This window comes from Oncorhynchus mykiss, chromosome 16 (genome assembly GCF_057628025.1).
Source record: "Oncorhynchus mykiss isolate SJ-2025 chromosome 16, ASM5762802v1, whole genome shotgun sequence".
In the NCBI taxonomy this organism is placed as follows: domain Eukaryota; kingdom Metazoa; phylum Chordata; class Actinopteri; order Salmoniformes; family Salmonidae; genus Oncorhynchus; species Oncorhynchus mykiss.
In genome coordinates this window covers 40764181-40791906 of record NC_143037.1, presented here as the reverse complement: position 1 = coordinate 40791906, position 27726 = coordinate 40764181, and the positions used below count along the sequence as shown (strand labels likewise).

General features: G+C 44.6%; 1 protein-coding gene across 2 annotated transcripts in view; it reads right to left on the bottom strand.

Moving 5' to 3' along the window:
• The window catches only part of plxnb1a (plexin b1a), a 50657-nt gene that overhangs the window by 14057 nt on the left and 8874 nt on the right, over positions 1-27726 (bottom strand). The window contains exons 2-25 of one of the 2 annotated variants that reach the window (XM_021565733.3): positions 11461-11538; positions 10233-11349; positions 9153-9335; positions 8236-8364; positions 7849-7949; positions 7548-7683; positions 7283-7439; positions 7036-7144; positions 6840-6945; positions 5555-6508; positions 4953-5051; positions 4725-4847; positions 3605-3698; positions 3339-3505; positions 3088-3239; positions 2878-2983; positions 2633-2769; positions 2284-2460; positions 1967-2201; positions 1383-1625; positions 1084-1260; positions 737-885; positions 517-617; positions 128-345 (exon numbers count right to left, since the gene is read on the bottom strand). In XM_021565733.3, the coding sequence (XP_021421408.3) occupies positions 128-345; positions 517-617; positions 737-885; positions 1084-1260; positions 1383-1625; positions 1967-2201; positions 2284-2460; positions 2633-2769; positions 2878-2983; positions 3088-3239; positions 3339-3505; positions 3605-3698; positions 4725-4847; positions 4953-5051; positions 5555-6508; positions 6840-6945; positions 7036-7144; positions 7283-7439; positions 7548-7683; positions 7849-7949; positions 8236-8364; positions 9153-9335; positions 10233-11339 (5160 nt within the window). In that variant the 5' untranslated portion in view covers positions 11340-11349; positions 11461-11538. The remainder of the gene's footprint in view (positions 1-127; positions 346-516; positions 618-736; positions 886-1083; positions 1261-1382; positions 1626-1966; positions 2202-2283; positions 2461-2632; positions 2770-2877; positions 2984-3087; positions 3240-3338; positions 3506-3604; positions 3699-4724; positions 4848-4952; positions 5052-5554; positions 6509-6839; positions 6946-7035; positions 7145-7282; positions 7440-7547; positions 7684-7848; positions 7950-8235; positions 8365-9152; positions 9336-10232; positions 11350-11460; positions 11539-27726) is intronic. The other variant, XM_021565734.3, reaches the window with a different exon arrangement.

Below are 27726 nucleotides of genomic sequence, written 5' to 3'. Positions count from 1 at the left end.
ACAGTGACACAGTGAACGTGAAGCATAACGTGCATGCGTTACATATTACCGCTGACGTTTTATAGTCTGAATGGTATTGAGAGGTACGGTAGGTCAAGTTCACTTCTTCAGAGTTGGTTAAGGTTACCTTGGTGAGGAATAGTTTGCTGTTGAGGAGGTTGGACAGTTGAACCAGTCCCTGCTCCACCGTCTGTCTACGGCACTCCGGCACGTCCAAATCTCGCCTCAGTGGCGACTCCCGGTGGCCAGGAAAGAAAATGCGCTCTGCATACGCCTTGTAGTCCAGGAAGGGAATACCAGAACCCACCAGGTCACTTGAACAGTCCATCATCTCAGTCATTAGGTCTACACAGAGGAGGGAGGAAAATAGACCACATTGAGATCGTGAGAATCCTTTCAGCAAAATCATATATAACCTACACCTGAAAAACCTTACTTATTTGAAGCCACTAGGTTTTTGTGGTATAAGATGCGGTTTTGTGAACTTATGTTGAAGCTTATGGCACTTTCTCTCACCTGTGAACTCTTTCTTGCAGCGGTCCCTCACACTGGTCTCCAGATTCTCCAGCTGAATCTGGACCTTCTTGTAGTCCCTCACGGCCTGTTTGCTTTTCCTCCTGACAGAGATGCATACAGACAGACAGAAAAGCTCACATCCAGTATACTGTACCAAGCATTACTTTGAACAGATGAAATGGTGTATACTTGGCAAAGTAGAGTGACTGTTGGCACCCACCTATATATGAGCACTATGATGACAACGATGAGGGCTACGATGGAAGCCCCCACCCCTACGCCCACCTGGGCCTCCAGGGGGAAGGTGGACTGGCCTTGGGTGTCATACTGCACTCTACCCAGGGAGAAGTTCAGGTTCCCCATCTGGACCTGGGACAAGACAGCAATTGATTTTAGAATGGAAGGATTAGATTCAACGTTGAAGTGTTTTACACTTGTCATCCCTACAACCACCACAACTAAATAATATTCAGAATTACACAGATTTGACCAAACTTATTCACAAAAGACATGTGCCCTCTTTGATTTCCAATTCCAATAGTGGTGACGCAAGGAGTGACGACGTACAGTGAACTCGGGGAGAGAATCCATGCCCTCCTGCTTCTTGCTGGCCATCACAGAGGGCTGCTGGGATGGAGGCTCACAGTAGAGGTGGTTATGGGTCAAGGTTTTCACAGAGCATACCCCTTCCCCAATCAGAGCCACCACCTCCTCCTTAAAGATGGCCAGGTCCAGGTTCTCCCCCTAGATCATAACAATAACAATATTGGAGAAAGCCAACTGGACAGAAAACAGACAACACTCGCAGGTTCTGAAAAACTGTTGGAGAAACTGTTATGGTAGCAGAAATGGGATGTAACAGAGACCTCCACAGAGATGATGCTGCCAGGTTTGTGGTGGTAGGGTTTGCTGGGGTCATTCTGGTTCAGTGGGTACAGTCTGGGGTTGAGCTCGTAGCTGAAAGCTCCACTGCCCACAGAGTTGAAGTCAAAGTGCAGGTTATCCAGTAGGAAGTCCACCTTGACCCGAGCATGGTGGGCCTCCATCCCCACGGCAGGCGTAGGGCACAGCATCAGAGAGGAGCTGCTCACAGCACAACTCGTCTCAAACTGGAGAGCAAGAGATGAGAGGCGTATTTATAGATATTTATGGAAAGCAATAGCAATGATTGATTCTCAACTTTACCTTTAAAAGGGTGATACATCACACTACGTGATCAAAGAAAAGAGAGCCTATCCCCCAAACTAAGCCAGTAGACATCTGAACACCATGTTTAGAGGACTCAACATACATTTCAGTTGAATAGAATAATAATAAATAAGCCATTTAGCAGAATGCTTTTATCCAAAGCAACTTAGTCATGTTTTACGTAAGGGTGGTCCCGGGAATCGAACCCACTATCCTGGCATTGCAAGCACCATGCTCTACCAACAGAGGACCACCAGTTTACCTTTTTTACCACACAGAGTGCGTCTTCAAGACAGTCTGGCTCAGGAACTATCCGTCTTTGCCTCTTGAGTGGGATTTCTGTGCGTCTCACTCTACTCTCTCCATCTCTGCTGCTCCTCCTCGTCCTCCTCTTCTTCCTCGGAGAAAGGGACTCCAGAGGACTAAGGGTCACCCGGATTCGGGGCTCCTGCACTACATCTAGGTTTTGCCCAGACACACGGATCATTCTTCCACCACTGGACACACAGAGAGAAGAAGAATTTATTACATGAATTGAAAAATATGGCAATTCATTGCGAGTGACATTGTGACACCCACCTGAGGAAGCTTTTTGAGGGTGCAGCCATGGTTATGTTAGGATCTGAGGTGTAATGATAGATGGCTCCCTGTAGATGGCGTTCTGCTCTACCAAACCGGACCGTGATTCCATGCTCTCCAGTTCTGTTGCTGCCCCCTGTCATACATGTAATCTGGTCATCCACGACCTCAGAGGAGCTAAAAAATAATTAATTTAAAAGATATCACAACTACTGCTACAGCAAGTTACAGGACTTTTTTAAAGACTTTCACAAATGATGTATGAATTATCATATGCAGTGCTGACTCCACTTGCTTTACAGTGGTTGATCTGGTGACTTTCAATGTAAGAGATGTGTAAGAGACTTACATGAGGCATGAGACTCCTCCAATAAGCACGCTGACCTCACTGGGGTGTCCAGTCTTCAGGCTCTGGCCCATTATGGTCAATTCTGAGCCCCCGGCCTTGGGCCCCTTCTGAGGGGCTATCCCCATCAAAGCCGGGTCCTGAGGGCAAGAGGAAGGGCATTAAGAATACATTATCAGACTGAGGGCAAGTGTCCATTTGGCTAGAGCAAGATTTTAGTAGAGTATAATAATGTATGTTATAGATACCTGGAAGCTGAACCTTTGACTGGAGAGTCCAAGCCCTCCTCCTCTCACCTCGACTGAGGCCTGACCACTCTTCTCTCCCCCACTGGCTGTGGTCTCACACACAATCCTAGAGGGGAAATGGAGAATTACCGCAGGTTCTCATTCTGAATGCAGATACAACTAGAGCTGCAGAAGATGGAAATAAACGTTGTTGCACGAGAAGAACATTACCTTGAGGAGATCTCATATCTGCTGTTGATGACCGTGCAGGGGACACCAGCTATAGTGACAGAGTTCTGGATGTCTTCAGCTTTCTGTCCAAGATTGGAGCCTGAGATGGTCACCACAGTACCACCCTCTACTGGTCCAGAGATGGGCTCCATCTGCAACACACAGTCACAGAGAAGTTAAAAAAACGAGTCCATGTCACTGTCTGAAGACACGTCAACCATTAAACGACAATGACACAAATCAAGCCTCACTAAGTGGATGACAGGTGCTGGGCAGGACTGCTTGATTTCGCCAGCGCAGGAGTCCCGGTAACTGCATTTGGAGCGAGCTCCCCCGCACCACGCACAGCCGTACTTCTGATCAGCTGTACGACACCGGCTGCAGTCTGACCGGCCCACAGAGCAGTTAAACAACGTCACTGGAACAGAGAGGATACCGGGAGTCAACAACACCGCATAATCTGAAGAAGAGATCATCTCAATGAGATCTACATCAGTAGCTCTCTTGTATAACCTACCATGAAGGTCATCCGCACTATCAATCTGAAAGGTGTTTCTCCTCCTCACATTGATCACGGCATTGTACTCCTCCACAAAGGCAGTATAGGCGTACTGCAACATGACAGAAATAAGGTAGTCTTAGCAGTGACCACAATCACAGATGCCCACATACAGCGCCGTGAAAAAAAGGTACTTGTCCTCTTTCTGATTTTCTCAATTTGAGATACTGAACGTTATCCGATCTACAACCAAAACCTAATATTAGGTAAAGGGAAACTGAATTTACCAACAAAAAAAAAAATCATAATTGGACTCAAGTTTGCCAAAAAGCACCTGGACGATCAAAACTCTTGGAAGAATTTTCTAAAGACAGGGGAGTCAGAAGTATAACTTTTTAGACAACATGGGTCCCCTCATGCCTGGCGGAAACAAAACACTGCATTCTACAGTAAGAACCTTATACCACCGGTCAAGCATGGGGGTGGTAGTGTGATGTTTTGGGGATGCTTTGCTGCCTCAGGACCTAGACGACTTGCCTTAATAGAAGGAATTTTGTATTCTGTACGGTATCAGAGAATTTTACAGGAGAATGTCAGGCCAGCCTTCTGTGAGCTGAAGCACAGCTGGGTCAGGCAGCAAGACAATGATCCAAAACACAATCAAGTCTACATGAAAATGGCTAAAAAGCAACACATTTTAAGTTTTGGAATGGCCTAGACAAAGTCCTGACCTAATCCCGAGAGTGGGCCAAAATTCCTCCACCGTGACTGATTAACAACTACAGGAAGCGTTTGGTTGGAGTCATTTCAGCTAAAGGTGGCACACCCAGTTATTGAGTGTAAGAGGGCAATTACTTTTTTCACAAAAAGGTATTGGCGTTGCATAACTGTTTTTAAAATATGTATGCAATTGTAATTTGTTCACTCAGGTTCCCTTTATATAATATTAGGTTTTGGTTGAAGATGATAACATTCAGTATAAAAAGTTGAGAAGATTTTAAAGCGGGCAAATACTTTTCCACAGCACTATAGTTGAAATATCACTTCAAAAAAACATGAAACACCATGCAGACAAACGCTGTTCAAATTAACAGCACTGTTGCAATACCACATAGGCTGATGTTGTATGAAGACTGACCTGGTGTAGCTGGCAGGTGATGAAGTAGAGAGAGGGCTGGGTGTCGTCTGGCTCCACGTACGCGTCGACCACCACTGACCGCCCTTCGATGGTCAGCACACACTCATAGTCCAGATCCTCATCCTGAACACACACACACACACACACACACGCCACGTTTTACACACCACGCATCTTGGGTAAAGTAAACCATCAGCCATTTGGGTTTTGCAAGCATTTCTCACACACCTGGAAGAGGTGAAGGTGGCGTCCCACCAGAGTGATCTTCCGCGCCACATTAACAGGAACAAGAGAGGAGCCCTGGACCTTCTCCACACACGGGCAGTCCTGATCATATTATAAGACATACGTTACAGGACACACACACACATGGGACATATGACATCAAACAATACACCAGCTTACATTTTCAGGTGAGGTCTCACCAATTTCAAATCATTAAACTAGACTTGACTGTGTGAACAATTCAGCAAATCCCACACCAAAATGTAGCTCTGCCGTCTAAAAGTTTATTATATGCGACTGAAGTGAAGAACAAAAACACTGACAAAGCGTAAAACAAAAACAGCAGGTTTAGTTCAAACTGAAGACAGCCATTTTTGATGGTTTGATCTCCAAAGTATTGACAGTTGACCACTTCAATGACACTCAAACATAAAACGTAATGGCGATGCAATGTTTGCACACATCAGACATAAGAGGGTAGGAATTTCGGATCAAATTAAGAGTAACCTATTTTACACGATGCCAATGCAACTGCACTTATCCGATTCAGTGCATGTGTTGTACTGGGTGCATCAGCTAGACTGCCACTGAAAGACCCCACTCACCGGCAGATCAATTTCAGAGGAGTCAGACTGGTAGTCTGCTGAAGAGTCAGGGTCAGGTGTGAGGGTAAAGGATTGAGAGGGCTGGTTTGGGTCATCATCTCCAGAGGGCACTGTGGCAGAGGATGTTGGAGGGTCCATCTCTGACTCTCCCTCTCCCTTCTCCCATTCCTTTGTCCAGGCAGGCGAGTCTGTACCTTCAGAGGGGGCCAGGTGGACTTCATCCCCATCAGAGCCAGTGGGCAGGTCCATTAACAGGGGGACTTCATCCCCATCAGAGCCAGTGGGCAGGTCCATTAACAGGGGGACTTCATCCCCGTCAGAGACAGTGGGCAGGTCCATTAACAGGGGGACTTCATCCCCGTCAGAGACAGTGGGCAGGTCCATTAACAGGGGGACTTCATCCCCGTCAGAGACAGTGGGCAGGTCCATTAACAGGGGGACACCACTAGCAGTGGTTGATGGGGTGTCAGAGGGCGGCTCCGGCACAGTGTGGTCAGTGTCGGGGAGTCCATTTGTACTACTAGGAGCCTCAGTTTCTGGAGACTCGGGCCAGTCTAGCAGCTCAACCCTAGTGACTGTTGTCTGCTCCGTCTCCCCTGTTCCAGCAGTAGTCCTGGTGAGGCTCCCGTCTCCATCCACTGAGGTCTCTCCAGCGGTGGTCTGTGTCCCTGCCTGCAGACTGGTTGTCACCTCTAGTGTTGCAGTGGTAGCCTGAGTGGCCAGTGTGGTTGAGGGTGTGGTGGTGGCAATGGTTGGTGAGTGGGTGGTGGGGACTGCGGTTGGCTCGGGGGTGGTGGTGGTGGGTGTGGTGGATGGGGGCACAGGTGTGCTGGCCAGGACTGGGGGAGTGGTCCTAATAGATGTCCCTGTGGGTGGGAGTGTTGGAGCAGCCAGGAGAGTTGGAGTTAGAGTGTCAGATTGTTTGGTTGCTGGGGGAGTGAATGTTGGTTTGAACTTGAGATGGTAACACAAATGAGCAGAAAGGGGGAGAGGAGGGAGACGATGGTAAAACAAGAGGAATAGCAAGAAATATGCAAATAAATACATAAAGACTGAAATCACAAAAAAAACTAACTGTTTACTAAAAAAAAGTACAAATTTAAAACAAAGACAATGGAACACGACAAAACATAAATAGACAGGACACGTACAAACTAACAGTTACCTAGGGGCCAGATACCAGTTTCACTACAAAGCAAACCTGAATACACTGGTTAGTATATATAGTTTGTACCAGCTAGCAGTCCTATAACTGCACTGCCTGATAACCTGCAGGTAGACTTACGTGTTTGTTGTAAATTGTGACTCCCTCATCACAGATTTTATTGGTGCACATGTGCTGGTGAATACACCAGTTACAGCCCCAGCGACTGCTCACACACCCTCTGCACCTGAAAACAGAGAGAAGACCGAGACAGAGAGGTTAACAGAGGGAGATATACAATTGCATTGTGTCTAGAAATGTCAGCCTTTTAACTCACGGCATGAGTCCAGAGAGCTGTTGGACCACACCACAGTCAAAGAAGGTGAACTCCCGAGCAGCCACAGTCACATTGCGGAAGCGAAGGGACAGGGGGATGGTGACTGAGTCTGAGCAGGAGAGAAATCAGAACATCCCTAAATTACAGTACCCTCCAAAAGGATAGTTAGCTTTGGTGATCATTAAGAAAGAGAAAGGAATCATTCTGCTTTGTAGTGTCAAATTGGACTCACACGGATGTCACTCACCTTCTCCCTGGCCAATGGGAGGCAGCCTGCTGGCGTCGGGAGTAGAGCAGATCACACCAGTGTCTGTGACAGTAGCCAGACGTTCCACATCCTGGTAGAAACAGCTGTATGCTTCGCCTTGCACTAGACTGGGCAACCCCTTCACTGACACAGCAATCTTCGAGAGAGAAGAGAGAGAAGGACAAAAATACATACAGGGTGTCCATTTCTTCTTTCTTTCAAGCTCGAAACAAGTACTGCATCTCCCCCTCCTCTCATGTCTTACGTCCGTCTCCTCTCCACGGCTGATGTTATACAGGCTCAGGGATTGGATACCGAGACACTGCTGCTGCTGGTGGTCAAAGCTCCACAGCCACTGGCCCTGCAGAGCCCCCCGACTGCACTGTGAACGCTGGACACACCTGCCATCACAGGGGGAAGTGGGGTTGAGCACAGGAGAGGAACAAGTGAGAAATGGGGAAGGTGATCATTCATTAATGTTGACATTTGCCTTTGCTCTTCCTATATTTTTGAGCTCTTAACTTAAATTTTCTTTGGTATAGGATAGTCCGTTGGTGCTTCCTCACCTGCCCTCCAGAACACACCAGCCACAGTAAGGGTCTCGGGCTGAAAGACAGGACTGACAGTCCAAGTGATCTCCACACTCTGCCACTGGTCGCTTCTCCACCTGAAAGGTTACCCACATATTTTTCTTAAAAACAGCTGTACTATACAATGAAACCGTAGAGGTGCTATAATTGTGTTCGATCAATTATATATTTTTTCATAGCCCTTGCCCTGAACTACTACCAGTGAACTGCATGGTCAAAAATGCAAAACACACCTGTACAGTACCTACTCTTGATCCTCTTCACTGCATTCCTGCACCAGCTGAAGACCCTAGACTGTATTAGGGGAGTCAAGTATCTAGCTAGCGATGATGTGTTTGAGCGGTGTTGTTCACTCAGACTAACCATTGCGCCGGTCATGACGTAGATGTGCGTCTCCGTCTGGTCCAGCAGGAGGTCACTGCTGATGGGCGAGTTGGGCTGGATGAGCATGGAGGAGTACATCTCCACCCGGCCTCCAGAGCCTAGGAACACCTGGAGAGAAGCAGATGGTTATGGTCAGAAACCATCAACCATTTCCAAGTGTGAAAGTTATAAAACTCAGCACATACAGTACATATGAAAACGGAAAAAGAGAATTGAAAAGGCTAAAGAAGTCTTGGCTAGAATGTGTCTAAAAGCAATTTGAAGGTGCATTTGTACTGTCTGCAGGATCATATTGTGAAGAGAACAGTTAATTTGATTGGCAGTCAGTAAATCTAATCTGGAGGATACCAAGACACCTTTGCCTAAGTGATTCATGAGCCCTCGAACTCTCAAGTTACCTGAGTTTAATGAGATTAGCATAGATTTTTATGTCAGACTCCATAAGCCTGTGCAGTGATCTCAGTGCTGTAAGCAGGAATCAAATTGCTTGTCAAGTGCAGTTTCTGTCAGCACATCTTAGCGAGCTGACAAAATAAGACACTCGATTTAGAAACCTGCAAGTTGTATCCACACTCTGTGTGTGTGTGTGTGTGTTCACGCATGCATGTGCATGTGTGTGTCTGAATGGTGGTTGTGGAATTTGGTGTGCAGTGATGAGATAATCCCTTTATAATGGGTAACTTCAGTCAGCTGCATACTAAGGGAGCTTTGATCAGGCACCTCAAAGCCCTCTGTTCTCTTCTGTCTGAGAAGGTCTCTCCCACCGGCTCGGACCACAGCTTTAACAAGGCTACCAGACGATATCCAGAGCAGAAGTACGTCTGAAACACTATCTTGATCTAGATCTCAAGTATTAACAAATAAAATGCATCATGACCTACTGTAACTTGGCATACCTTGTGCAAATTCCCTTTAGAGTCTCCTAAAAAGGCAATGGTGTGCCCAGCCCTCATACCAACAGCCACAGCAGTGAGACGGGCAGATGGGATGTCCAATACTGCCTCAGCTTCCATGGGTACCCTGCTGGCCATTGGACTGGGGGTGTGGTCAGAGCCACAGGGATAAGCCTTTAGGGTGTTCTGGAAGACAGAGAACAAACAAAAACACATCTCTCAGAGAACGTTCCATTCACATTATCACAGGAACATGGTTATTAATTTTAAGTCCAACAGTATAACTTTCATTCAGCAATATTTAATGTACAGGTCTTTCACAGTCCAACCAATCCTCTTAGATTTTATAAGAGGATTAAATATTATACTAGATGGGAAGCATACTAAGAATGCAATCTTGTGCTTTTGCGTAACCCCTTAAAGCCTACAAATAAGTCTTCAGCCCAACTCCAGTAAATTGGAAAGTCTTTTGTTACAGGGCTTGTTTACTTCAAAGCAAATTGTTTACCAAATTAACTGTGTGTTCCAATCCATCTGTCAGTCTCGTTGGACTTCAAAGGGCTCTTACCCATCCGTGTCAGCCTTCATTTACCAGTCTGATAGCTGAGTCGGGACAGTTAGTTTTATTGATCCTAACGATCCCATTAAACTGCTCGTGGCTGCAGGGCAGGCAGGCCTGACAAGCTCCGGGGCTCCAGGCAGGAGGTCACCCCGGGGTCGTAGGCCTGCAGGGCTACTTCCCTCCCCGGCTTCAGGGATCTCTTGGCTCTTTGGCACAGTGCTCATTAAGGCCTTTCATGAATTACAGGCCTTCCTCTCTCTACGGCTGCTCTGAGCGGAGGCTGGATCTACTCCTCTTCCAGACTGCTGAAGCCAATACAGCAGTGAAGGCAGAGAATAAGTAGGATTTAACTAGATAAGGCATTCCATTGGTAGTAGTCTGATGTTAGGAAAAAAATAGGGCAAATGCTTGGCATTGAGCAGAGGAAACCTACATTGAAATGTGTTTAATTCCGATGAAGCAGAGGACTTGTGTGAAAGGTGCATGTATTGTTACAACAGCTGCTCCTCCGAACACCTTACCGTAGGTAAGTTGGCACAGCTGGACTTGACCTCATACTCTATGTAGGCCACCTCGCCTCCTCCCATCACCCGGCCATCCAGTGTGTAGCACAGGTCTCGTGTGGAGTCGATGAGTCTGTCCAGCTCGTCCAGAGGGTACACACACAGAGCGGAGTCCTCGGAGGGCCCGTTGGAAGAGCTGACCCGGGTGGAGAAGACCCCCAGCAGGGTCTCCCCCTCTCTGCCACCCCCCTGACCCACCTGGGCTGCCTGGAGGAGGTTGTAGTTCCTCTCTGGGGAGGAGGTAGAGGAGTGACACACCAGGGGTACCTCTACATAGGAATAGTAGGAGGTGTCATCCAGACACACGCGGGCAGCATACGTACGGTACTCCCGCGACACAGCCTTAATGTCACGGCGATAGAACAAGAAGTACACATGCCCACGGCGAGCGAAAGCGGCTACAAAATGGTGGTCGTACTCCGAGAGTCTTCCCGCCACGGCCAGCTTGGCTGTCTCCTCGTAAGAGAACACAGGCTCGTGGGCCAGATGGCGTGTGGAGATGGGCGGATGGCTGCTTGTGTAACCACGCCCCACATAGAGCACGGCCCGCTCCCCCCCTCGTGGCCCCACCACCAGCCCCACTGTGGACACCTCCGGGTCGTTGGCCGCCACATACTGGGTATCCACCGGCCTCTCTGTGGAGAACAAGACCTCCTTCACAGAGGTCAGGCTGCGCTTCTGGCAGGTGCCCTGGTGGACGTTACCACAGGTGATGAGCTCCATGGCTGAGGGGTCCACTAGGAGCAGCTTGTTGTGGTTGGAGGTGTGCCGGGCCTGGGGGCAGTTGGCCTCGGTGACAGGGGGAAGACACTCCTTACTATCAGTCACAGGGCCGGTCCTCTCCTCATGCTCCAGACGCAGGCCGTCTAGCCCGTCCAGTTGGAAGAGGTGGTCCCTGGCCCCCACGTAAACCGTGCCCACAGAGGGGTCCGGGTGCAGGACCAGGTGCTCAAAAGAAGTGTCATTTCTGGAGAAGCGTGGATAAGTGCGGACAGCGAGGGTGTATGAGGTGGTGATCAGTAGGAGGATGAGCAGGGCTGAGAACAGAGCCATCCCAAGTGGCATGGCAAATATTCTGCAAACACAAGAATAGTACAAATAAATAAATACATTTAAAAAAAGCTCAACATCAAGTTTGCTATACAAAATGCTTACAGTATTAATAGATATCTATTCAATGTCTAACCATGTGTCCGACGATAAGCTCAAGACGCCAGTCTCCTCTTGATCATCCGCAAACATAACCCATTATTGTTCACTACACCTGTAGAGAAAATAAAATATGGAAATATTATTGCAAATGTAATGTTAGCCAATAATCCATCAGGAGTTACAACATTGGTTGGATCATGTTCTAGAATCTGCCACCCTGCCACTTATCTACATCACATGAGCCGATGTTGCGCATTCTGAAATTTTGGACACTTGTCACTCGTCACCTCACTACCCCAGCAAATCAATTGGCCAGTGGGAGTCCTCTATTACAGCTGCAACCCCTTCAATAATTGAGCAGCTCTTCCCCATCCTCACCCTCCACCCTGGTGAGAGGTCAAGAATGGCTAAGTGCAGTAGTCCTACAGTACGTGACTGTAGCCAGTGACAAGAGGATGGGTAAAGAGAGCCCTAGTTGGTGGTCCTGGAGCAGGTGCGTCTGGTGTGCTGCTCTGATACAGTAAGTGTCTCAGTCAGACCCCTCTTTACTTATTGATGGAGGGATAAGAGGTCTGTCACTTCTTGGACGGTAACTTCCAGGCCCACTGCCACAGGGTAGTCCATGAAAAATACATGCATAATTCCATGTGCATCATGTTTTATTGAGACAAACCTATGTCCAGAATAGGGGTGCTTTGAGAGATAAGAATAGTATGGGGGAATAAAACACTTTCTAGAGCCATTAGTACTATCCACAACATGTCTATTTGTGGGCCTCTATTCCTGTCACTGTTGTCCTTGATGCTCAGTCTCAGTCTAGACCGATTAGCCTATGATACACAGCTGCACTGTGAGGCCTGGAAACAATGGAGAACACAGCCATGCTACTGGTCTGCAGTCCTCACCAGCTCTTTGAACGGCTGACATCCCATTGTCAATATTTATAGTGCATGGGGACCAATCGTCATGGGAACTTCCTCTTAGTAACTGGAGCAGCAGTATAGGACTGGGAAACCGATAGTCATTCCTTTTATACAAAAAAATAATAAAGTAGCCTCATTTTTTTATTATTTATTTTACATCCATCACGTTTCCTCTTCCTGATCATGGCTGTAGTGACTTTTCACAAGATTATTCAACCGAATGTAAGTACTTCTGGAAAAGTAGAGTCTGCCAAATGCCCATATTGTAATTAGTAATGTAGCACTTTGTTACTACTGCTGCTACTACTGTAAAGTGTAGTGGTTGTAATGATAAAACAATAACTTGGGAGGAGGGGGCTCTGTAACAGGGGCATGCAGAGCCAACAATCTCCAGAGTTCATTGGCCGTGTCTGGAATGCATGGCTCTGCCCTGGTGCAGTCCAAGGAACCTATAAATAACTACTGCTAGGCTATTAGCCTGTCAGCATCACTGGGGGTCTGATCGGGGCTTTACAATTCCACTACAGCCAAGTCCGCCGAGCTCCACAGCTCGACGAGACTCCCCTCTATGTTTATCAATCATTGAAAGTGGTTGCTGTGCACGTTTAACGTTCAACTCTTAATGATCTGTGACAGGGGTCTGAACGCTAAGACCCCATAAAAATGTGAGGTCAGCAGCGAATCCCTCCAAAAAGACAAGGGTGCGATTCTTCATGCGGCGTCTGAATGAGAGACGGCCTCAGGCTCGGAGGCCTGACATTGTTCTGCTGCTCCTGGCATCTCCCCTCTGGAACACAGCCAAATGGTACTGTACCCGTCGGCTTGAGTTATGACAGGCTCCGGGGAACACACAGCCACCATAGTTCATCATTTTATGACTACGAGGCAGAATCCAACTACAGTACAGTTAATCTTAGACATAGATTTTCTGTTTTACAACACATAAAACGTCACAGCATAGGGTGTGATCGTCAGACTTTGAGGGTATTTTTGTAGTGAATAAAAACAGTCACGGCCAGTCACAGATGTGATTTCTACAGTATAGAATAGAAAATGTTTGTCGACAAAGAAAATGTTAACAAGCGAATATCAAAGGAGGATGCACACACACACAGAGACACACACGTCGGCCCTCTGCCAGTTCCGTCTACTTCTTTAGGTCTATAGCAAACCACTCTAACAAACGCACAGAGGGTCTCTCTTCCCCTCTTTTTAAAAATGCCCCCGGTGTTGAAAAGGGAGTCTGTGTGTAGCCGTTGGTGGGAATAGTGTCCCTTTCAGTCCTCTCTGACCAAGTGGCTTCTCTGACCGGGTGGAGAATAAAGCCACTTCCTTGTAAAAAAAAAAGAGCTTCACACAGTCTGGCTTATAACGGGACCCTTCATGTAGGCCTAGACCTTTCTGAAGGTGTTTTGTCAGCGGGAAGCAAGGTGCAGAAGAACTTAGTACAGTTGACAGTAGAGTCTGAAATCAACCCAAACAAGATCGATACAGCACGGAAGTCTGTTGTATGCACAGTAAAAAGACAGCATTCCGCAAGAATGACGGATGGAAGCAGCTGAAATGCTTTCCAAGGGTTTCTGGAGGGGTTGACGATTCTGTATTCATAGGCTATATCATACATATACCTATATATAGTAGTGTGTAAAACTTAAGTATATGGAGATTGGATCAAATAACACATTTCAAACCCACACTACTGTAAAATAAGGACCCTTCAAAAGAATGGTAGTGAACGATGGGAGGAAGAGAGACCAGTAAGTGTCTGGTGGTCAGATCCTGCTGACTGCTGTGGGTACAGGACCAGGGCAGAATCCAACTGCTCCAACTAAATTACAGACAAAACTACTGGACTGGAGATTCCTCTGGGATTGATGTGAGCAAAATCTGAACACAGGAAGAGCGTGTGAATGCAGAAAATCTCAAATCTCTTCCTCTATTTTTCTAGCTATGCTTTCTTTTTACACTCTTTCCCCGTTTCTGTGCCACAAACGTTTGCCAAGTGAGTTATAAAATGGCATTTAGCGGTTGGGTTCTGTCGAGCAGAAGGAGCTACAACAGAAACGTGCGATTAAGGATTGTTGTGATTGCGTCAATGTGTTTTATTCCGACCATATGGTTATTTTAGCGTCACGTCAATAGGATATATTGATAATGCATGTCTTTGTGTTGGCATCACAGGAGGCTGAAGCGGTGGCGAAACATGCTTATTCATGTGTTTGTGCCCTGGCTGCATACATTACCACCCACTGCATGTGCTATCACATCTCCATCACACAAAACAGCCTCTCTTTCATATCGCTGAATAGACTGAGAAAGCCCTTTGTCATTTGTGGTTGTCTTGACGACGTCTCGTGGTTGGATGAAAAGGAGAGCTGAAGTCTAGCGTCAACTCATAGGCATTTGAATTAGTAGAAACTGTACAACCACTCAAGCTCCCTGACAAAATAATTCATGGTTAGGTGCTTGGTATTATCATTTAAGGAATAGAAGTCGTGATAAGAAACGCTCCCTAATGCTGCACTGAATTATTCCCCTGACTTGACAAGAAAATATTATAAATCGAAACCAAGAAGGTACACCAGTTGGAATTATTTCCAACGTGCCGTGCAGGCAAAAGCTATGTTTCTACCGACCCTTTGTAATCTCAGAATCTAGAGATGGACGGAAAATAACAAGCCTCATCTTTAAAATGATTCGAAAAGCTATAACAAGAGCAGAGCTATTTTGTTTCATTTGAAAAAGAGTAGAACATTTTTTTCTCTCGAAAAAGCAGAGTATTTTTGCTGATCCCAACTAGGCTTTGACCACCTAACAGCAAATAGAGGAGTGAGGAAACTAAATGAACCAGAAGCTCTTAGCACTTCATAAGAACACATAGGCAACAGCAGAGCCCCCCCCCCCCAATGTAAGCCTATTAGAACATAGATACACTGCACTACTCACTCTCCTCTTCTTTCAGGGACTGGTATCACAGTCACCTATCAGAATGCCAAGCATTTTCTGAATGCTTGGCAGGGAGGGCTTCTCCCAAGCTCTGGCCTAGAGCAGTGTGGAGGAGCGTATACCCTAACAAAACACTCAACTACCGGGGAATGGAAAATTGAGAAGTTTTAGCTTATCTGGGCAATATAGGCCTCCATGACTGATGTGGTATTGTAATAATCATATTTATTAAGCACTTATAATAGGCCCTTAAGTAGTCTGAGTAGACATACGCCAGTCAGCCCAAAGGCCATTCGGCTCGGCGCATTTCTATTTTCATGTAGAAACATGCACATCTCTGCTTAGTATCATGCCAGGTTGGGCTTGTACAACTTTACTGTCCAACTAGACATACAGTCTAGGTCTACATTAGCCGATTTCCAAGGAATTGTGCTTTGGATAGAGTGATGTTCATCACTGTAGACAGTTTCACAGGGTCAATTTGGTGAAGCTGTCATTAGTACACATTTCATCATCATCGCAGAGTAGATCGAGTCAGAAAAACAGTGAAGCCTTTCCATGACTGCATTTTGAAATCTGAAGAAATGGGAGTTTATTTTCCCTCCCTTATTTATTTATGCCTGCTTTTTCCCCCTGAGCATCACCCAGCAAGAGCTGGGATTGGTCCTCTTAAATGCTGTGCAGACTGAACTGGTGTTCCCCCTGGCAGTCTCATAGAGGGGCTCTTGTGAGGCCAGCGCCGTTACACACAGTGTGTCGTTTCTGTCCTCCTCCATTAACAAATACATGCTGTTGGTCAGGGAAATTAAATATTAGTGTGGTAGTCTGCAACCTTTGATATTTTAGCTGTGTGTGTGTACGCACATGTACCTTCACTCATTACAGGTGTTCAAATCAGTCATCTCTGTCAAACCACAATACATCTGAATAATTACCAGCCTCAGTTACCTTCAGTATGGGTTTCAATGTTCTTTACTGGTCTGACATTTTATCCAGGACACATGTAAAACCAGTCATTCTACTTGGATTGCCAAGGTTAACCAGAGCAACGTATTTAAGGCAGTGTAATTAAAGCTTCTGTTTGAATCACATACCGTACCGAAGCAATAACTTATGCTGATGGATCTAAAGTCAAATCTCTTTAGTAGTCTGTAACTAAGCCAAGAGAGAGAACTTGGCAAGATTACCACATTGGCATGATTTTTCAGGACAAGTGTATGCAAAGACTGTTATTTTCATCACAAATGTGTTTCATCGGTTGCCAGAGACGTCATGCAGAAATAATCACTCTGAATGGTTAAAAAGGTACTGTGAGAAGCGTTCCAAATTAACTTTTGCCTTTGGACCAGAGAAAGACCGCAATCAGTCCTATTCATAAAGGGTTGCTTTCCTTTCCCAGAGTGACAATCAGATGTACCAGATATTTTGGTCAAACTATAAAAACATGCATCTAAATTGATGATCATGAAGCTCTGCAATGCATTGTAATCCTGTTTTCAGGAGAAAAATACTAACCATAGGGTTAACTACATACTCTCCTCACACACACACACGATGGAACGACGACCCTTCACAAGGTGGCAATAATTCAATAACACTGTTGAGAACAATGCCACACTGAGGAGTGACTGAAAGTTAAGGGGTAGTTTTGATATGGGAAAGACGCCGTACAAGGCCAGATTTTATGAAATACAGTGGATATGGAAAGTATTCAGACCCCTTGACTTTTTCCACATTGTTACATTACAGCCTTATTCTTAAATTGATTTAGTTTTTTTCTCCCCTCATCAATCTACACACAATACACCATAATGACAAAGCAAAAACGGGTTTAGACATTTTTGCTAAGGTTTTAAAACTGAAATATCACATTCATTCTGACCCTTTACGCAGTACTTTCTTGAAGCAGCTTTGGTAGCGATTACAGCCTTGAATCTTCTTGGTTATGACGCTACAAGCTTGACACACCTGTATTTGGGGGAGTTTCTCACATTCTTCTCTGCAGATCCTCTTAAGCTCTGTCAGGTTGGATTGAGAGCGTCGCTTCACAGCTATTTTCAGGTCCCTTCAGAGATGTTCGATTGGATTCAAGTCTGGGCTCTGGCTGGGTCACTCAAGGACATTCAGAGACTTGTCCCAAAGCCACTCCTGCGTTGTCTTGGCTGTGTGCGCTTAGAGTCGTTGTCCTGTTGGAAGGTGAACCTTCACCCCAGTCGGAGGTCCTGAGCGCTCTGGAGCAGGTTATCATCAAGGATCTCTGAACATTGCTCTGTTCATCTTTCCCTCGATTCTGACTAGTCTCCCAGTCCCTGCCGCTGAAAAAAATCCCCAGAGCATGATGCTGCCACCACCACCACCATGCTTCACAGTAGGGAAGGTACCAAGTTTCTACCAGGTGTGAAGCTTGGCATTCAGGCCAAAGAGTTCAATCTTGGTTTGATCAGACCAGAGAATCTTGTTTCCTATAGTCTGAGAGTCTTAAGGTGCATTTTGCAAACTCCAAGCGGCCTGTCATGTGCCTTTTACTGAGGAGTGGTTTCCGTCTGGCCACTTTACCATAAAGGCCTGATTGGTGGAGTGCTGTAGAGATGGGAGAACCTTCCAGAAGGACAACCATCACCACAGAGGAACTCTGGAGCCCTGTCAGAGCGACCATCGGGTTCTTGGTCATCTACCTGACCAAGGCCCTTCTCCCCTGATTGCTCAGTTTGGCCAGGTGGCCAGCTCTAGGAAGAGTCTTGGTGGTTCCAAACTTCTTCAATTTAAGAATGATGAGGCCACTGTATTCTTGGGGACCTTCAATGCTGCAGACATTTCCCTTCCCCAGATCTGTATCTCGACACAATCCTGTCTGTCTCGGAGCTCTACGGACAATTCATTCGACCTCATGGCTTGGTTTTTGCTCTGACATGCATTGTCAACTGTGGGACCTTACATATACATACAGGTGTGTGACTTTCCAAATCATGTCCAATGAATTGAATTTACCACAGGTGGACTCCAATCAAGTTGTAGAAACATCAAGGATGATCAATGGAAACAGGATACACCTGAGCTCAATTTTGAGTCGGAATACTTATGTAAATAAGGTATTGGTTTCGAAAATTTTTGAACATTTGCTAAAATGTATAAAAACCTGTTTTCGCTTTATCAATATGGGGTATTGTGTTTAGAATAAGGCTGTAACATTACAAAATGTGGATAAAAGTCAAGGGGTCTGAATACTTTCCGAATGCACTGTACATGTGTTGTTTTTGGCTGTCTAAATTATATTTAAAAAATAAATAAATAAATAAATCACTACAAAACAATGCCTTTCCAAAAAAGGGTTTTGGGCAGAGCCCGGCAGGTGGGAGCTATAGTGGCCTTCTGTTCGTGTGCTGAATGACAGACAGCTTCATTTAAAAGATAATGGGAGAGGGAGAGAATCAGAGCAGGTCTCTACGAGTGGGAGGTCTTCAATTGTCAAATGGTTAATAGAGTGTACTCTTTCTCTCTTAAGCAGAAGTGCATGCATGTGACACACACAACCCCTTTCTCTAAACCCTGACAGAAAATCATTAATGATGGATGTGCAGAGCTTGCTGTGTCGAAAGCAAAGGTGTTTAATTATGACCTGAGGACAATAGGGTGGTGAAATCTAGGATGGAACCTGCAGGAGGAGGCAGTGAAAAGATCTTAACTGAAATCCATGACATCTTTCACAAACAAAGACTTTCTTATGCAATTTCGATACAAGATTAGTAAATTGTGACTAGATGGGGTTCTAAATCAGACTGAGCAGAATAATTATGGATGAGCCGCACCACAGAGCATTAGAAAGTCTTTGTTTAAGAGAGCCACAGTCATGGACCCAACACTAATATGGATAATGGCTTAGGGTACCCCGCCGCGCCTTTAATTGAGGCAATCTTTCTGATGCTTGGAGATCGAGCGAGACAGAGAGCGAGAGAGACAGCAAGCGAGCGAGAGAGACCACGAGCGACATACAGCGAGAGATGGACAGCGAGCGAGAGAGAGACAGCCTTGGGAAACATAGCATGGGGGTTGGGAGGAGTCAGACCAGGAGCTCACTCCCCTGAGGTCCTGAGACAGTCTGCTAACAGGACTGACACCTGGGGACTGCATTAATCATTGATCAGGCCAGTATGAGGGAGTGGATGGGCTTCAATGGGTTTCAGCCAGACTGACTGAGGGTTTAACTCAGCGTTGGTGTATTAACCATCAAGTCAGTGAGTTAAGTTCACCCAAACAAAAGGCCAAGCAAAACGTACATGGTCAGTTCCAGTCAGCGACAGAAAAGCCCTGCATACTGTAGATACTAACATCAAAGGATCGCCGTAAATACTGGTATGCTGCAGTGGCCGGCTGTGTGTTAGGTTTTGGCTGTGCCCAGATCAGTGAAAGATAAACAGAGCATTAAAGTGTTCCACAGGGACTGAAACGTGATGGTTAGTTAGGTACACTCCTCTTCCACACCACTACTCCCTCTTCCCCACTGCCCCGGCCGGCTCTCTCCAAAGTATCACCTACTATTAAGCAACATTTTTGCTCAGCAAGACACTTTCTTTTATGCCTTTACTGCCCTGAGAATCTATAGCCTACTGTATGACGCACTGCAGAAAATATGTAGATAAACACAGAAATAAAAAAACTGACATAAGCCTGTGTTCATTCAGCTTTATTTTTCAGTGCAACTAGTCATGCAACCTGGCATTCCGGGGAAAGCCCAGCAGTAGATACCAGTGTTTGGACTTATTAGCAGAGAGGGAGCTGACGGAGAGTTTTTGCCACGGCTATTACAATACAATAGAGGGAGGTCTGTGCTGGCATCACTGCTGAATCTCTGAATAATTATCCAAATCCCCAAACTGTGCCGTGACCCAGACCGAAAGCTTCATTAAAAGAGGATGTTCAGACTGCTGACTGAGATTAATTAGCTTAGTAAGCAGAGCCACAATCCCTCCTCCACAGGACACTCAGTGCTAATCCACACAGATCTTTACTGGCAATCCATAAGCATTGTTCCTGAATAGAACAGCCTTCAGGGAATACCTTTCCCTTGATGTAGTCGAATAGGCTAATGTTTTGATGAGGGACCTGTGCCTTCAAATGTGCCTGCGTTGTTAGTTAACAGACATTTGCTAGCTAGCTACCTAAACTTAGCCGAGTACCAATGCTAGGTTCACATTAATCTTGCTAAGCTAGCTAACTTTCGCTAACTAGCTAACACTAGCTAGCCGTTTTGGCCATGCCCTCCCAGTGGAACTGACGGATTAACCAAAATTGGCAGAGGTTGTTTGAATTATTTAAAACCACGTGTCTTGAACTAGATGGTGACATTGAATTTCACAATATATATATATATCTCTCTCCAGAGGGATTGAGGATTCACTTTATGGGCAATTCCATGGAAACAGAATTATGCAAACAGAATTTCATCATGGGTCCCTGATCTGTTACTACACAGAAATGCATAATTATAGACATGAATATAATTCGCTTCATGATGATTTATCCTAAATACTGTTGGTAAAAAAATAATAATAAAAGTATAAATATGCAATTATCCTCCTTTTCATATTTGTCTATTATTTAAATGAGCACCCCCCCCCCCCCAAACAAGACCAAATTTGGTTGGTCCCAGACTAAATCTGAACCAGTCAATCATAGATGTCTGTTTCACAAGTTTGCACAACAAAGTACAGCATAGTATAGCTCAGTAGAGTGCAGTAAAGCACAGAACAGTAGAGCTCTGTACATTACAGAACAATAGTGTACTCAACTCGTGTGCTCTACTGTGTACTGTACTCTACTTTGTGCTCTACTGTACTATGCTAAAAAAATAAATAAAATAAAAACGACTGTACAGTGCTTTCCAAATGTCTACGACTGCTTCAGATGTGGTCCGGTTCGAACCAATCATGGACGTCTGTGTTTCGGCCAAATCAAGTCCGGTCCAAAAATCAACATCTGTGGACGTTGAAATTAAAGCTGGTTCGGACCGTACCAAAAAATGACGTCTGTTGACATTGAGATGAAGGGAAGGATGGACTGACCAAATTGTAACTACTTTCAATGTCCATGGAAGTCTGGTGTCGGTGGTTGCTTAGTGGGTAAGGATGCTGGTTTCAGTAAATGCAATGACAGGGCTCATGGGTAGGGCTGTGGTGGTCATGAAATTTTGTCAGCCAGTAATTCCCATGCAAATGACTGTCGGTGTATTGGTAATTTACCATTAATTAACAAACACATTAAGCATCTCCCGACCTCTACGCATACATGCCATGTGCCTCTGGAACATCTACATTAAAACAATTCTAAATCCTTTTAATATACACCATCAGAATAAATCCATTACTTTAGACAGGTCTAAACAAACATTATATTTTGAAGAAAATGTATTTCAGAAGAACAGAATATGAGTGGGCCTACTGCATGTTATCTGGCTATACGCCATGCCATATAGGTTGTAGGCTAGTTCATTTAGCAGATGATATGCTTGTAAGTCCTGTGCCATTATTTTCTAATATATGATTTTATAGTAAGAAGAATATAATTGAATTTAGCTGAATAAAACTGCATATTTTTCTAATTCCGGAGCGAGTGCGCATATGAAGATGGGCGGCAGATAGCCTTGTGGTTAGAGCATTGGGCCACTAACCGTAAGGTTGATGGAACGAATCCCGGAGCTGACAAGGTAAAAATGTGTCATTCTGCCCGAGCAAGGCAGTTAACCCACTGTTCCCCAGGCACCGTGGATGTTGATTAAGGCATGACTCGGTATACCCCTTTCCCTTTGTTGAGCGTAAAAGTGATCATTTGAAACAGGTCCTATATGACAGTTAATTGGCAAATTTAGTTGTGAATGATACACACCCTATAATGTCTTAGAAATCCAAACATTATTGGGCTGCATGATGCGACTGTAGACTATTGAGGAGTTGAAAAAGTAGCAAAAAAAGCTTGCACTCTGTTCTTTGCCGTACAAGCTGTTCTCTCATCACGTGAGCATATTTTCATCCATCAGACTATTCTCAATTTAATCTAGTCTTTACTAATATATAATGTTTATTTCAATTTAGAAAAGGTCCATTATCAAATGGGAAGAAACAGAGGCAGGGGGGGAAGACATCATCCATGCGCTCTCATAGCGAATGGAGGCCAGAGGTTCGTTTTTAAATCATTCCGGGTTGGCTACTCTGGTTTTATAGCTGAGCAATGCTTAATATTTTAGCTGAGAAATAAATATCAGTAGTAGAAGGTTGGGAACTTCCTATTTTTAGTGGCAACCATCAGAGCTCTGCTTTCACACAGGATTGCATATAGAAATGCCTAATTGCATATAAAACACACTAATTTCACTCCACGCATCAACCACTGTTTGAGAAGCATGCAGCCTCTCGCTGGGCGACAGTTGATAGTACACCCAAACTCTGTATGCCATGGGCTCTCCAACACTGTTCCTGCAGCTACCCCATGCTTAATTTGGAGAAAAAAAATGAAATCTGCTCGGGAACATCGATACAACATCACAACAAAACATATTTTAAATTAAACTGTTGACAGCCCCCCTCTAAGCTCTCGAGAAAAGAATGAAGGAGAGAGAGGTGGAAACGCACAGTGGTGAGAATCGGTAGCTAAATAATGTAATGTGTCAGGCTATTAATTTTGGAAATATATTTTTTTAAATGCAAATTCACTATAAAACTGTAGGCTAACTCTGTGCACAATCTATGAACAGCAAAAGGGTTTTCTAATGATCAATTAGCCTTTTAAAAATGATAAACTTGGATTAGCTAACAATGTGCCATTGGAACACAGGACTGATGGTTGATGATAATGGGCCTCTGTACGCCTATGTAGATATTCCATTAAAATCAGCCGTTTCCAACTACAGTAGTAATTTACAACATTAACAATGCCTACACTGTATTTCTGATCAATTTTATGTTATTCAAAAACAAGACCCCAAAGTTTTGAAAGGTAATATGCACGCATGCACATGCACACACAGTTGAAGTAGGAAGTTTACATACACTTAGGTTGGAGTCATTAAAACTTGCTTTCAACCACTCCAAACTTCTTAAACTATAGTTTTGTCAAGTCGGTTAGGATATCTACTTTGTGCATTACACAAGTAATTGATCCAACAATTGTTTACAGACAGATTATTTCACTGTATCACAATTCCAGTGGGTCAGAAGTTTACATACACTAAGTTGACTGTGCCTTTAAACAGCTTGGAAAATTCCAGAAAATGATGTCATGGCTTTAGAAGCTAATGATAGGCTAATTGACATCATTTGGGACCACGCTGCCGTCATACCGCTCAGGAAGGAGACGCGTTCTGTCTCCTAGAGAAGAACGTACTTTGTTGCGAAAAGTGCAAATCAATCCCAGAACAACAGCAAAAGGACCTTGTGAAGATGCTGGTGGAAACAGGTACAAAAAGTATCTATATCCACAGTAAAACGAGTCCTATGTCGACATAAACTGAAAGGCCGCTCAGCAAGGAAGAAGCCACTGCTCCAAAACCGCCATAAAAAAGCAAGACTACAGTTTGCAACTGCACATGGGGACAAAGATCGTACTTTTTGGTCTGATGACCAAAAAGGGTCTGGTGAAACAAAAATAGAACTGTTTGGCCATAATGACCATCATTATGTTCGGAGAAAAAAGGGGGAGGTTTGCAAGCCGAAGAACACCATCCCAACCGTGAAGCACAGGGGTGGCAGCATCATGTTGTGGTGGTGCTTTGCTGCAGGAGGGGCTGGTGCACTTCACAAAATAGATGGCAGCATGAAGCAGGAAAATTCTGTGGATATATTGAAGCAACATCTCAAGACATCAGTCAGGAAGTTAAAGCTTGGTCACAAATGGGTCTTCCAAATGGACAATGAACCCACGCATACTTCGAAAGTTGTGGCAAAAAGGCTTAAGGACAACAAAGTCAAGGTATTGGAGTGGCCATCACAAAGCCCTGACCTCAATACTATAGAACATTTGTGGGCAGAACTGAAATAGCATGTGTGTGCAAGGAGGCCTACAAACCTGACTCAATTACGCTAGCTCTGTCAGGAGGAATGGGCCAAAATTCACCCAACGTATTGTGGGAAGCTTGTGGAAGGCTACCCAAAACGTTTTACCCAAGTTAAACAATTTCAAGGCAATGCTCCCAAATACTAATTGAGTGTATGTAAACTTCTGACCCACTGGGAATGTGATGAAATAAATAAAAGCTGAAATAAATAAATTCTCTACTATTATTCTGACATTTCACATTCTTAAAATAAAGTGGTGATCCTAACTGACCTAAGACAGGGCATTTTTACTGGGATTAATTGTCAGGAATTGTGAAAAACTGAGTTTAAATGTATTTGGCTAAGGTGTATGTAAACTTCCGACTTCAACTGTCTGTCTGTACGTACACACAGTCAAAAGTTGACACACCTACACATTCCAGGGTTCTTTATTTTTACAATTTTCAACATTGTAGAATAATAGTGAAGACATCAAACTATGAAATAACACATGGAATCATGTAGTGATCAAAAAAAAAAAAAGTGCACACTGACATCGCCTGACTCTGCGAGTTTTATTCTCTGAAATAAAATGAACATATTCCCTCTGTTCACAGGTCAGCAACATTCAGGCTCCAAACAAATTATTCTAGCCACTTTTTGAGATTGAGTTGGAGACATTTTAGAAATAGGTTAGGCCTACTGTTTTATGTCCCCAAACCAAAAAGTCCAAATCAAAACAACAATGCTGCATATTAGCCTATAGCCCCTCCATTCATGCATAAACTGAAATGTTGAATTCAATTAGTGAGCTGAGACATCTGACACTGGACCCTGAGAGCCATATTGATTGGTTCAGCCTTTAGAGGCACATGTGTCAAGGGCAACCAGGGTCAAACTGCACACCCCGGAAAAGGAAAGATACAAAGAGAGAGAGGAGGAGAGGAGAAGGACCGAGGGAGACAGATAGACATGGCCTTTGGACATGCCACTGAGTGAAGGGGGAAAACGTAACCCATTTTTGTCATGACAAAGGCCAATTGGAAAACTCTCAGCAAGTGTGTGTGCACGTGAATGCGTGTGTGCGTGCACATATATTTAAAAAGAGAATAAAGGAGGGGGGGATGGGGGGGGGGGGGGGTAATCCAGCAGCTGGACAAACAGACCTGGTTAGACTGCAGCACGTCTCAGAACAGAAGAGAGAGGAGAGGCCACTGAATGCCCTGGAGCGCCCAATTAAAACACAGCCACCATGTGGGCCCTGCTCCTTCTCAAATTGCCATTACACATGGAGCTGAAAGCAAGATATTAAAACAATATGTTGCCAGGGCTGCTTGTAGGGAGAGATGCGGGGAGGCTCATCTGTATAAACAGAGAGGAGAACACACCTCCTGGTTAGCAGACTGTTGCCACAATGGATGGATTGTATGGAGCTACTGTGTGGTCACAATGCATGTAGGCTACAGCATCGGCATGTACTACGGCAAATCAGATTTCTTTGGGGCGTCTGGCAACATATCCTCTTGCTGGAGGTGGGATTTCACGTCGCCAGCTATGCTTGTCCAATAGGCTCCACTTTGCCATGTTTGCTAATGTCAGACATCTCCAAAATGTAATTCAATGTCTAAAAATTGTGATATGCAGCAAGCTGTGGAAAAGTTCAGCGTTAAATCTGTTACCATGTGTGAAATGAATGCTGCCTCAAAGTGATATGGGGTCTCTTAGCTCGGGTTAAATGTTGTAGAATCAGACCTGGGTTCAAACACAGGTATTTGAGTATCTAGGATTTAAAATATTTTCTGTATATTTGAGTATTCTTGTAAATTTTTGTTTCCGTGTATTTAGATTAAGTTGAATTGCTGATTCAATTGAAATTTTAATAACAGTTGCAATCAATTATAAGTATAATTACAGAGGTATATGAAGATGAGCAGATGCAGTATACCACTTAATTATGTTCTTGGATCACATTTCCAACTTCATAGGCCCTGAAGCATTCAGACAACATGACTGTACATCAAGACAGGCCAAGACAGACTTAAAAATGCCTGCTCCAGTCTTTAGTAGTGTTGTGGTAGTAAGCCTATATAATTATTGTGCTAAGAAAAAACAGTAAAAGCTCCAAATGCTGTCATCTTAAACCCAAATTGATGGTTTGAGGCTAGCCTCTTTCTTAACAGCAGCAATTAGAAAGGTAAATAACACACACAAATCCCTGAGCTAACACTGCAAGTCTCAAAAAGAGAACACATAGGACATTGTCTTTTCATTGACATGGATGTTTTCTAACTAATTACTTTTTGTTATTGCAAACAACTCAGTTGACTCATATCACATCCTCACAGAAAACACAATGTTGCAGATGAGAGCTGGCAGGGTTAAGGTCCCTTGGGGTATGTTGCTAGATCACCAGAGAGAGTTGTAGCAATGCCAAGCTCTACACTAAACAAAAATATAAATGCAACTATTTTAAAGATTTTACTGATTTATATAAATAAATTAGGCCCTCACAGATACCTTTAAAAAAAATAAAAAGTGGGGTCGGGGATCAGAAAACCAGTCAGTATCTGGTGTGGCCACCATTTGCCTCATGTAGCTCGACACATCTCCTTCACATAGAGTTGATCAGGCTGTTGATTGTGGCCTGTGGAAGGTTGTCCCACTCCTCTTTAATGGCTGTGCGAAGTTGCTGGATATTGGCGGGAACTGGAATCCAGAGCATCCCGAACAGGCTCAATTGGGTGACATGTCTGGTGAGTATACTGGCCATGGAATCAACTTGTGTACAGATCCTTGCGATGTGGGGCCGTGTATTTATCATGCCGAAACATGAGGTGATGGTGGAGGATGAATGGCATGACAATGGGCCACAGGATCGCAGAAATTCTTTGGTTGTGCAAACCCACAGTTTCATTAGCTGTCCGAGTGGCTGGCCTCAGACAATCCTGGGCTGGCATGGTTACACGTGGTCCGCGGTTGTGCGGGCGGTTGGACATACTGCCAAATTGTGGCTTATGGTAGGTGGCTTATGGTAGAGAAATTAATATTCAACAAAACTGCACATTTTAGAGTGGCCTTTTATTGTCCCCCAGCACAACATGGACATGTGTAAGTATCATGCCGTTTAATCAGCTTCTTGATATGCCACACCTGTCAGGTGGATGGATTATCTTGGCAAAGGAGAAATGCTCACTAGGGATGTGCACAATTCAAGATAAATAACCTTTTTGTGCATACGGAACATTTCAGGGATCTTTTATTTCAGCTCATGAAACATGGGATCAACACATATTTTTGTTCAGTATACATGGAAAAGCAAGCAGCAAAGCTTTGACTGAACAATGACAGAGAGAGGGGAGAGAGGCTCAAAGTATTAGACTGAGCTTGAGGATCTGTTTGTTTTGTTTG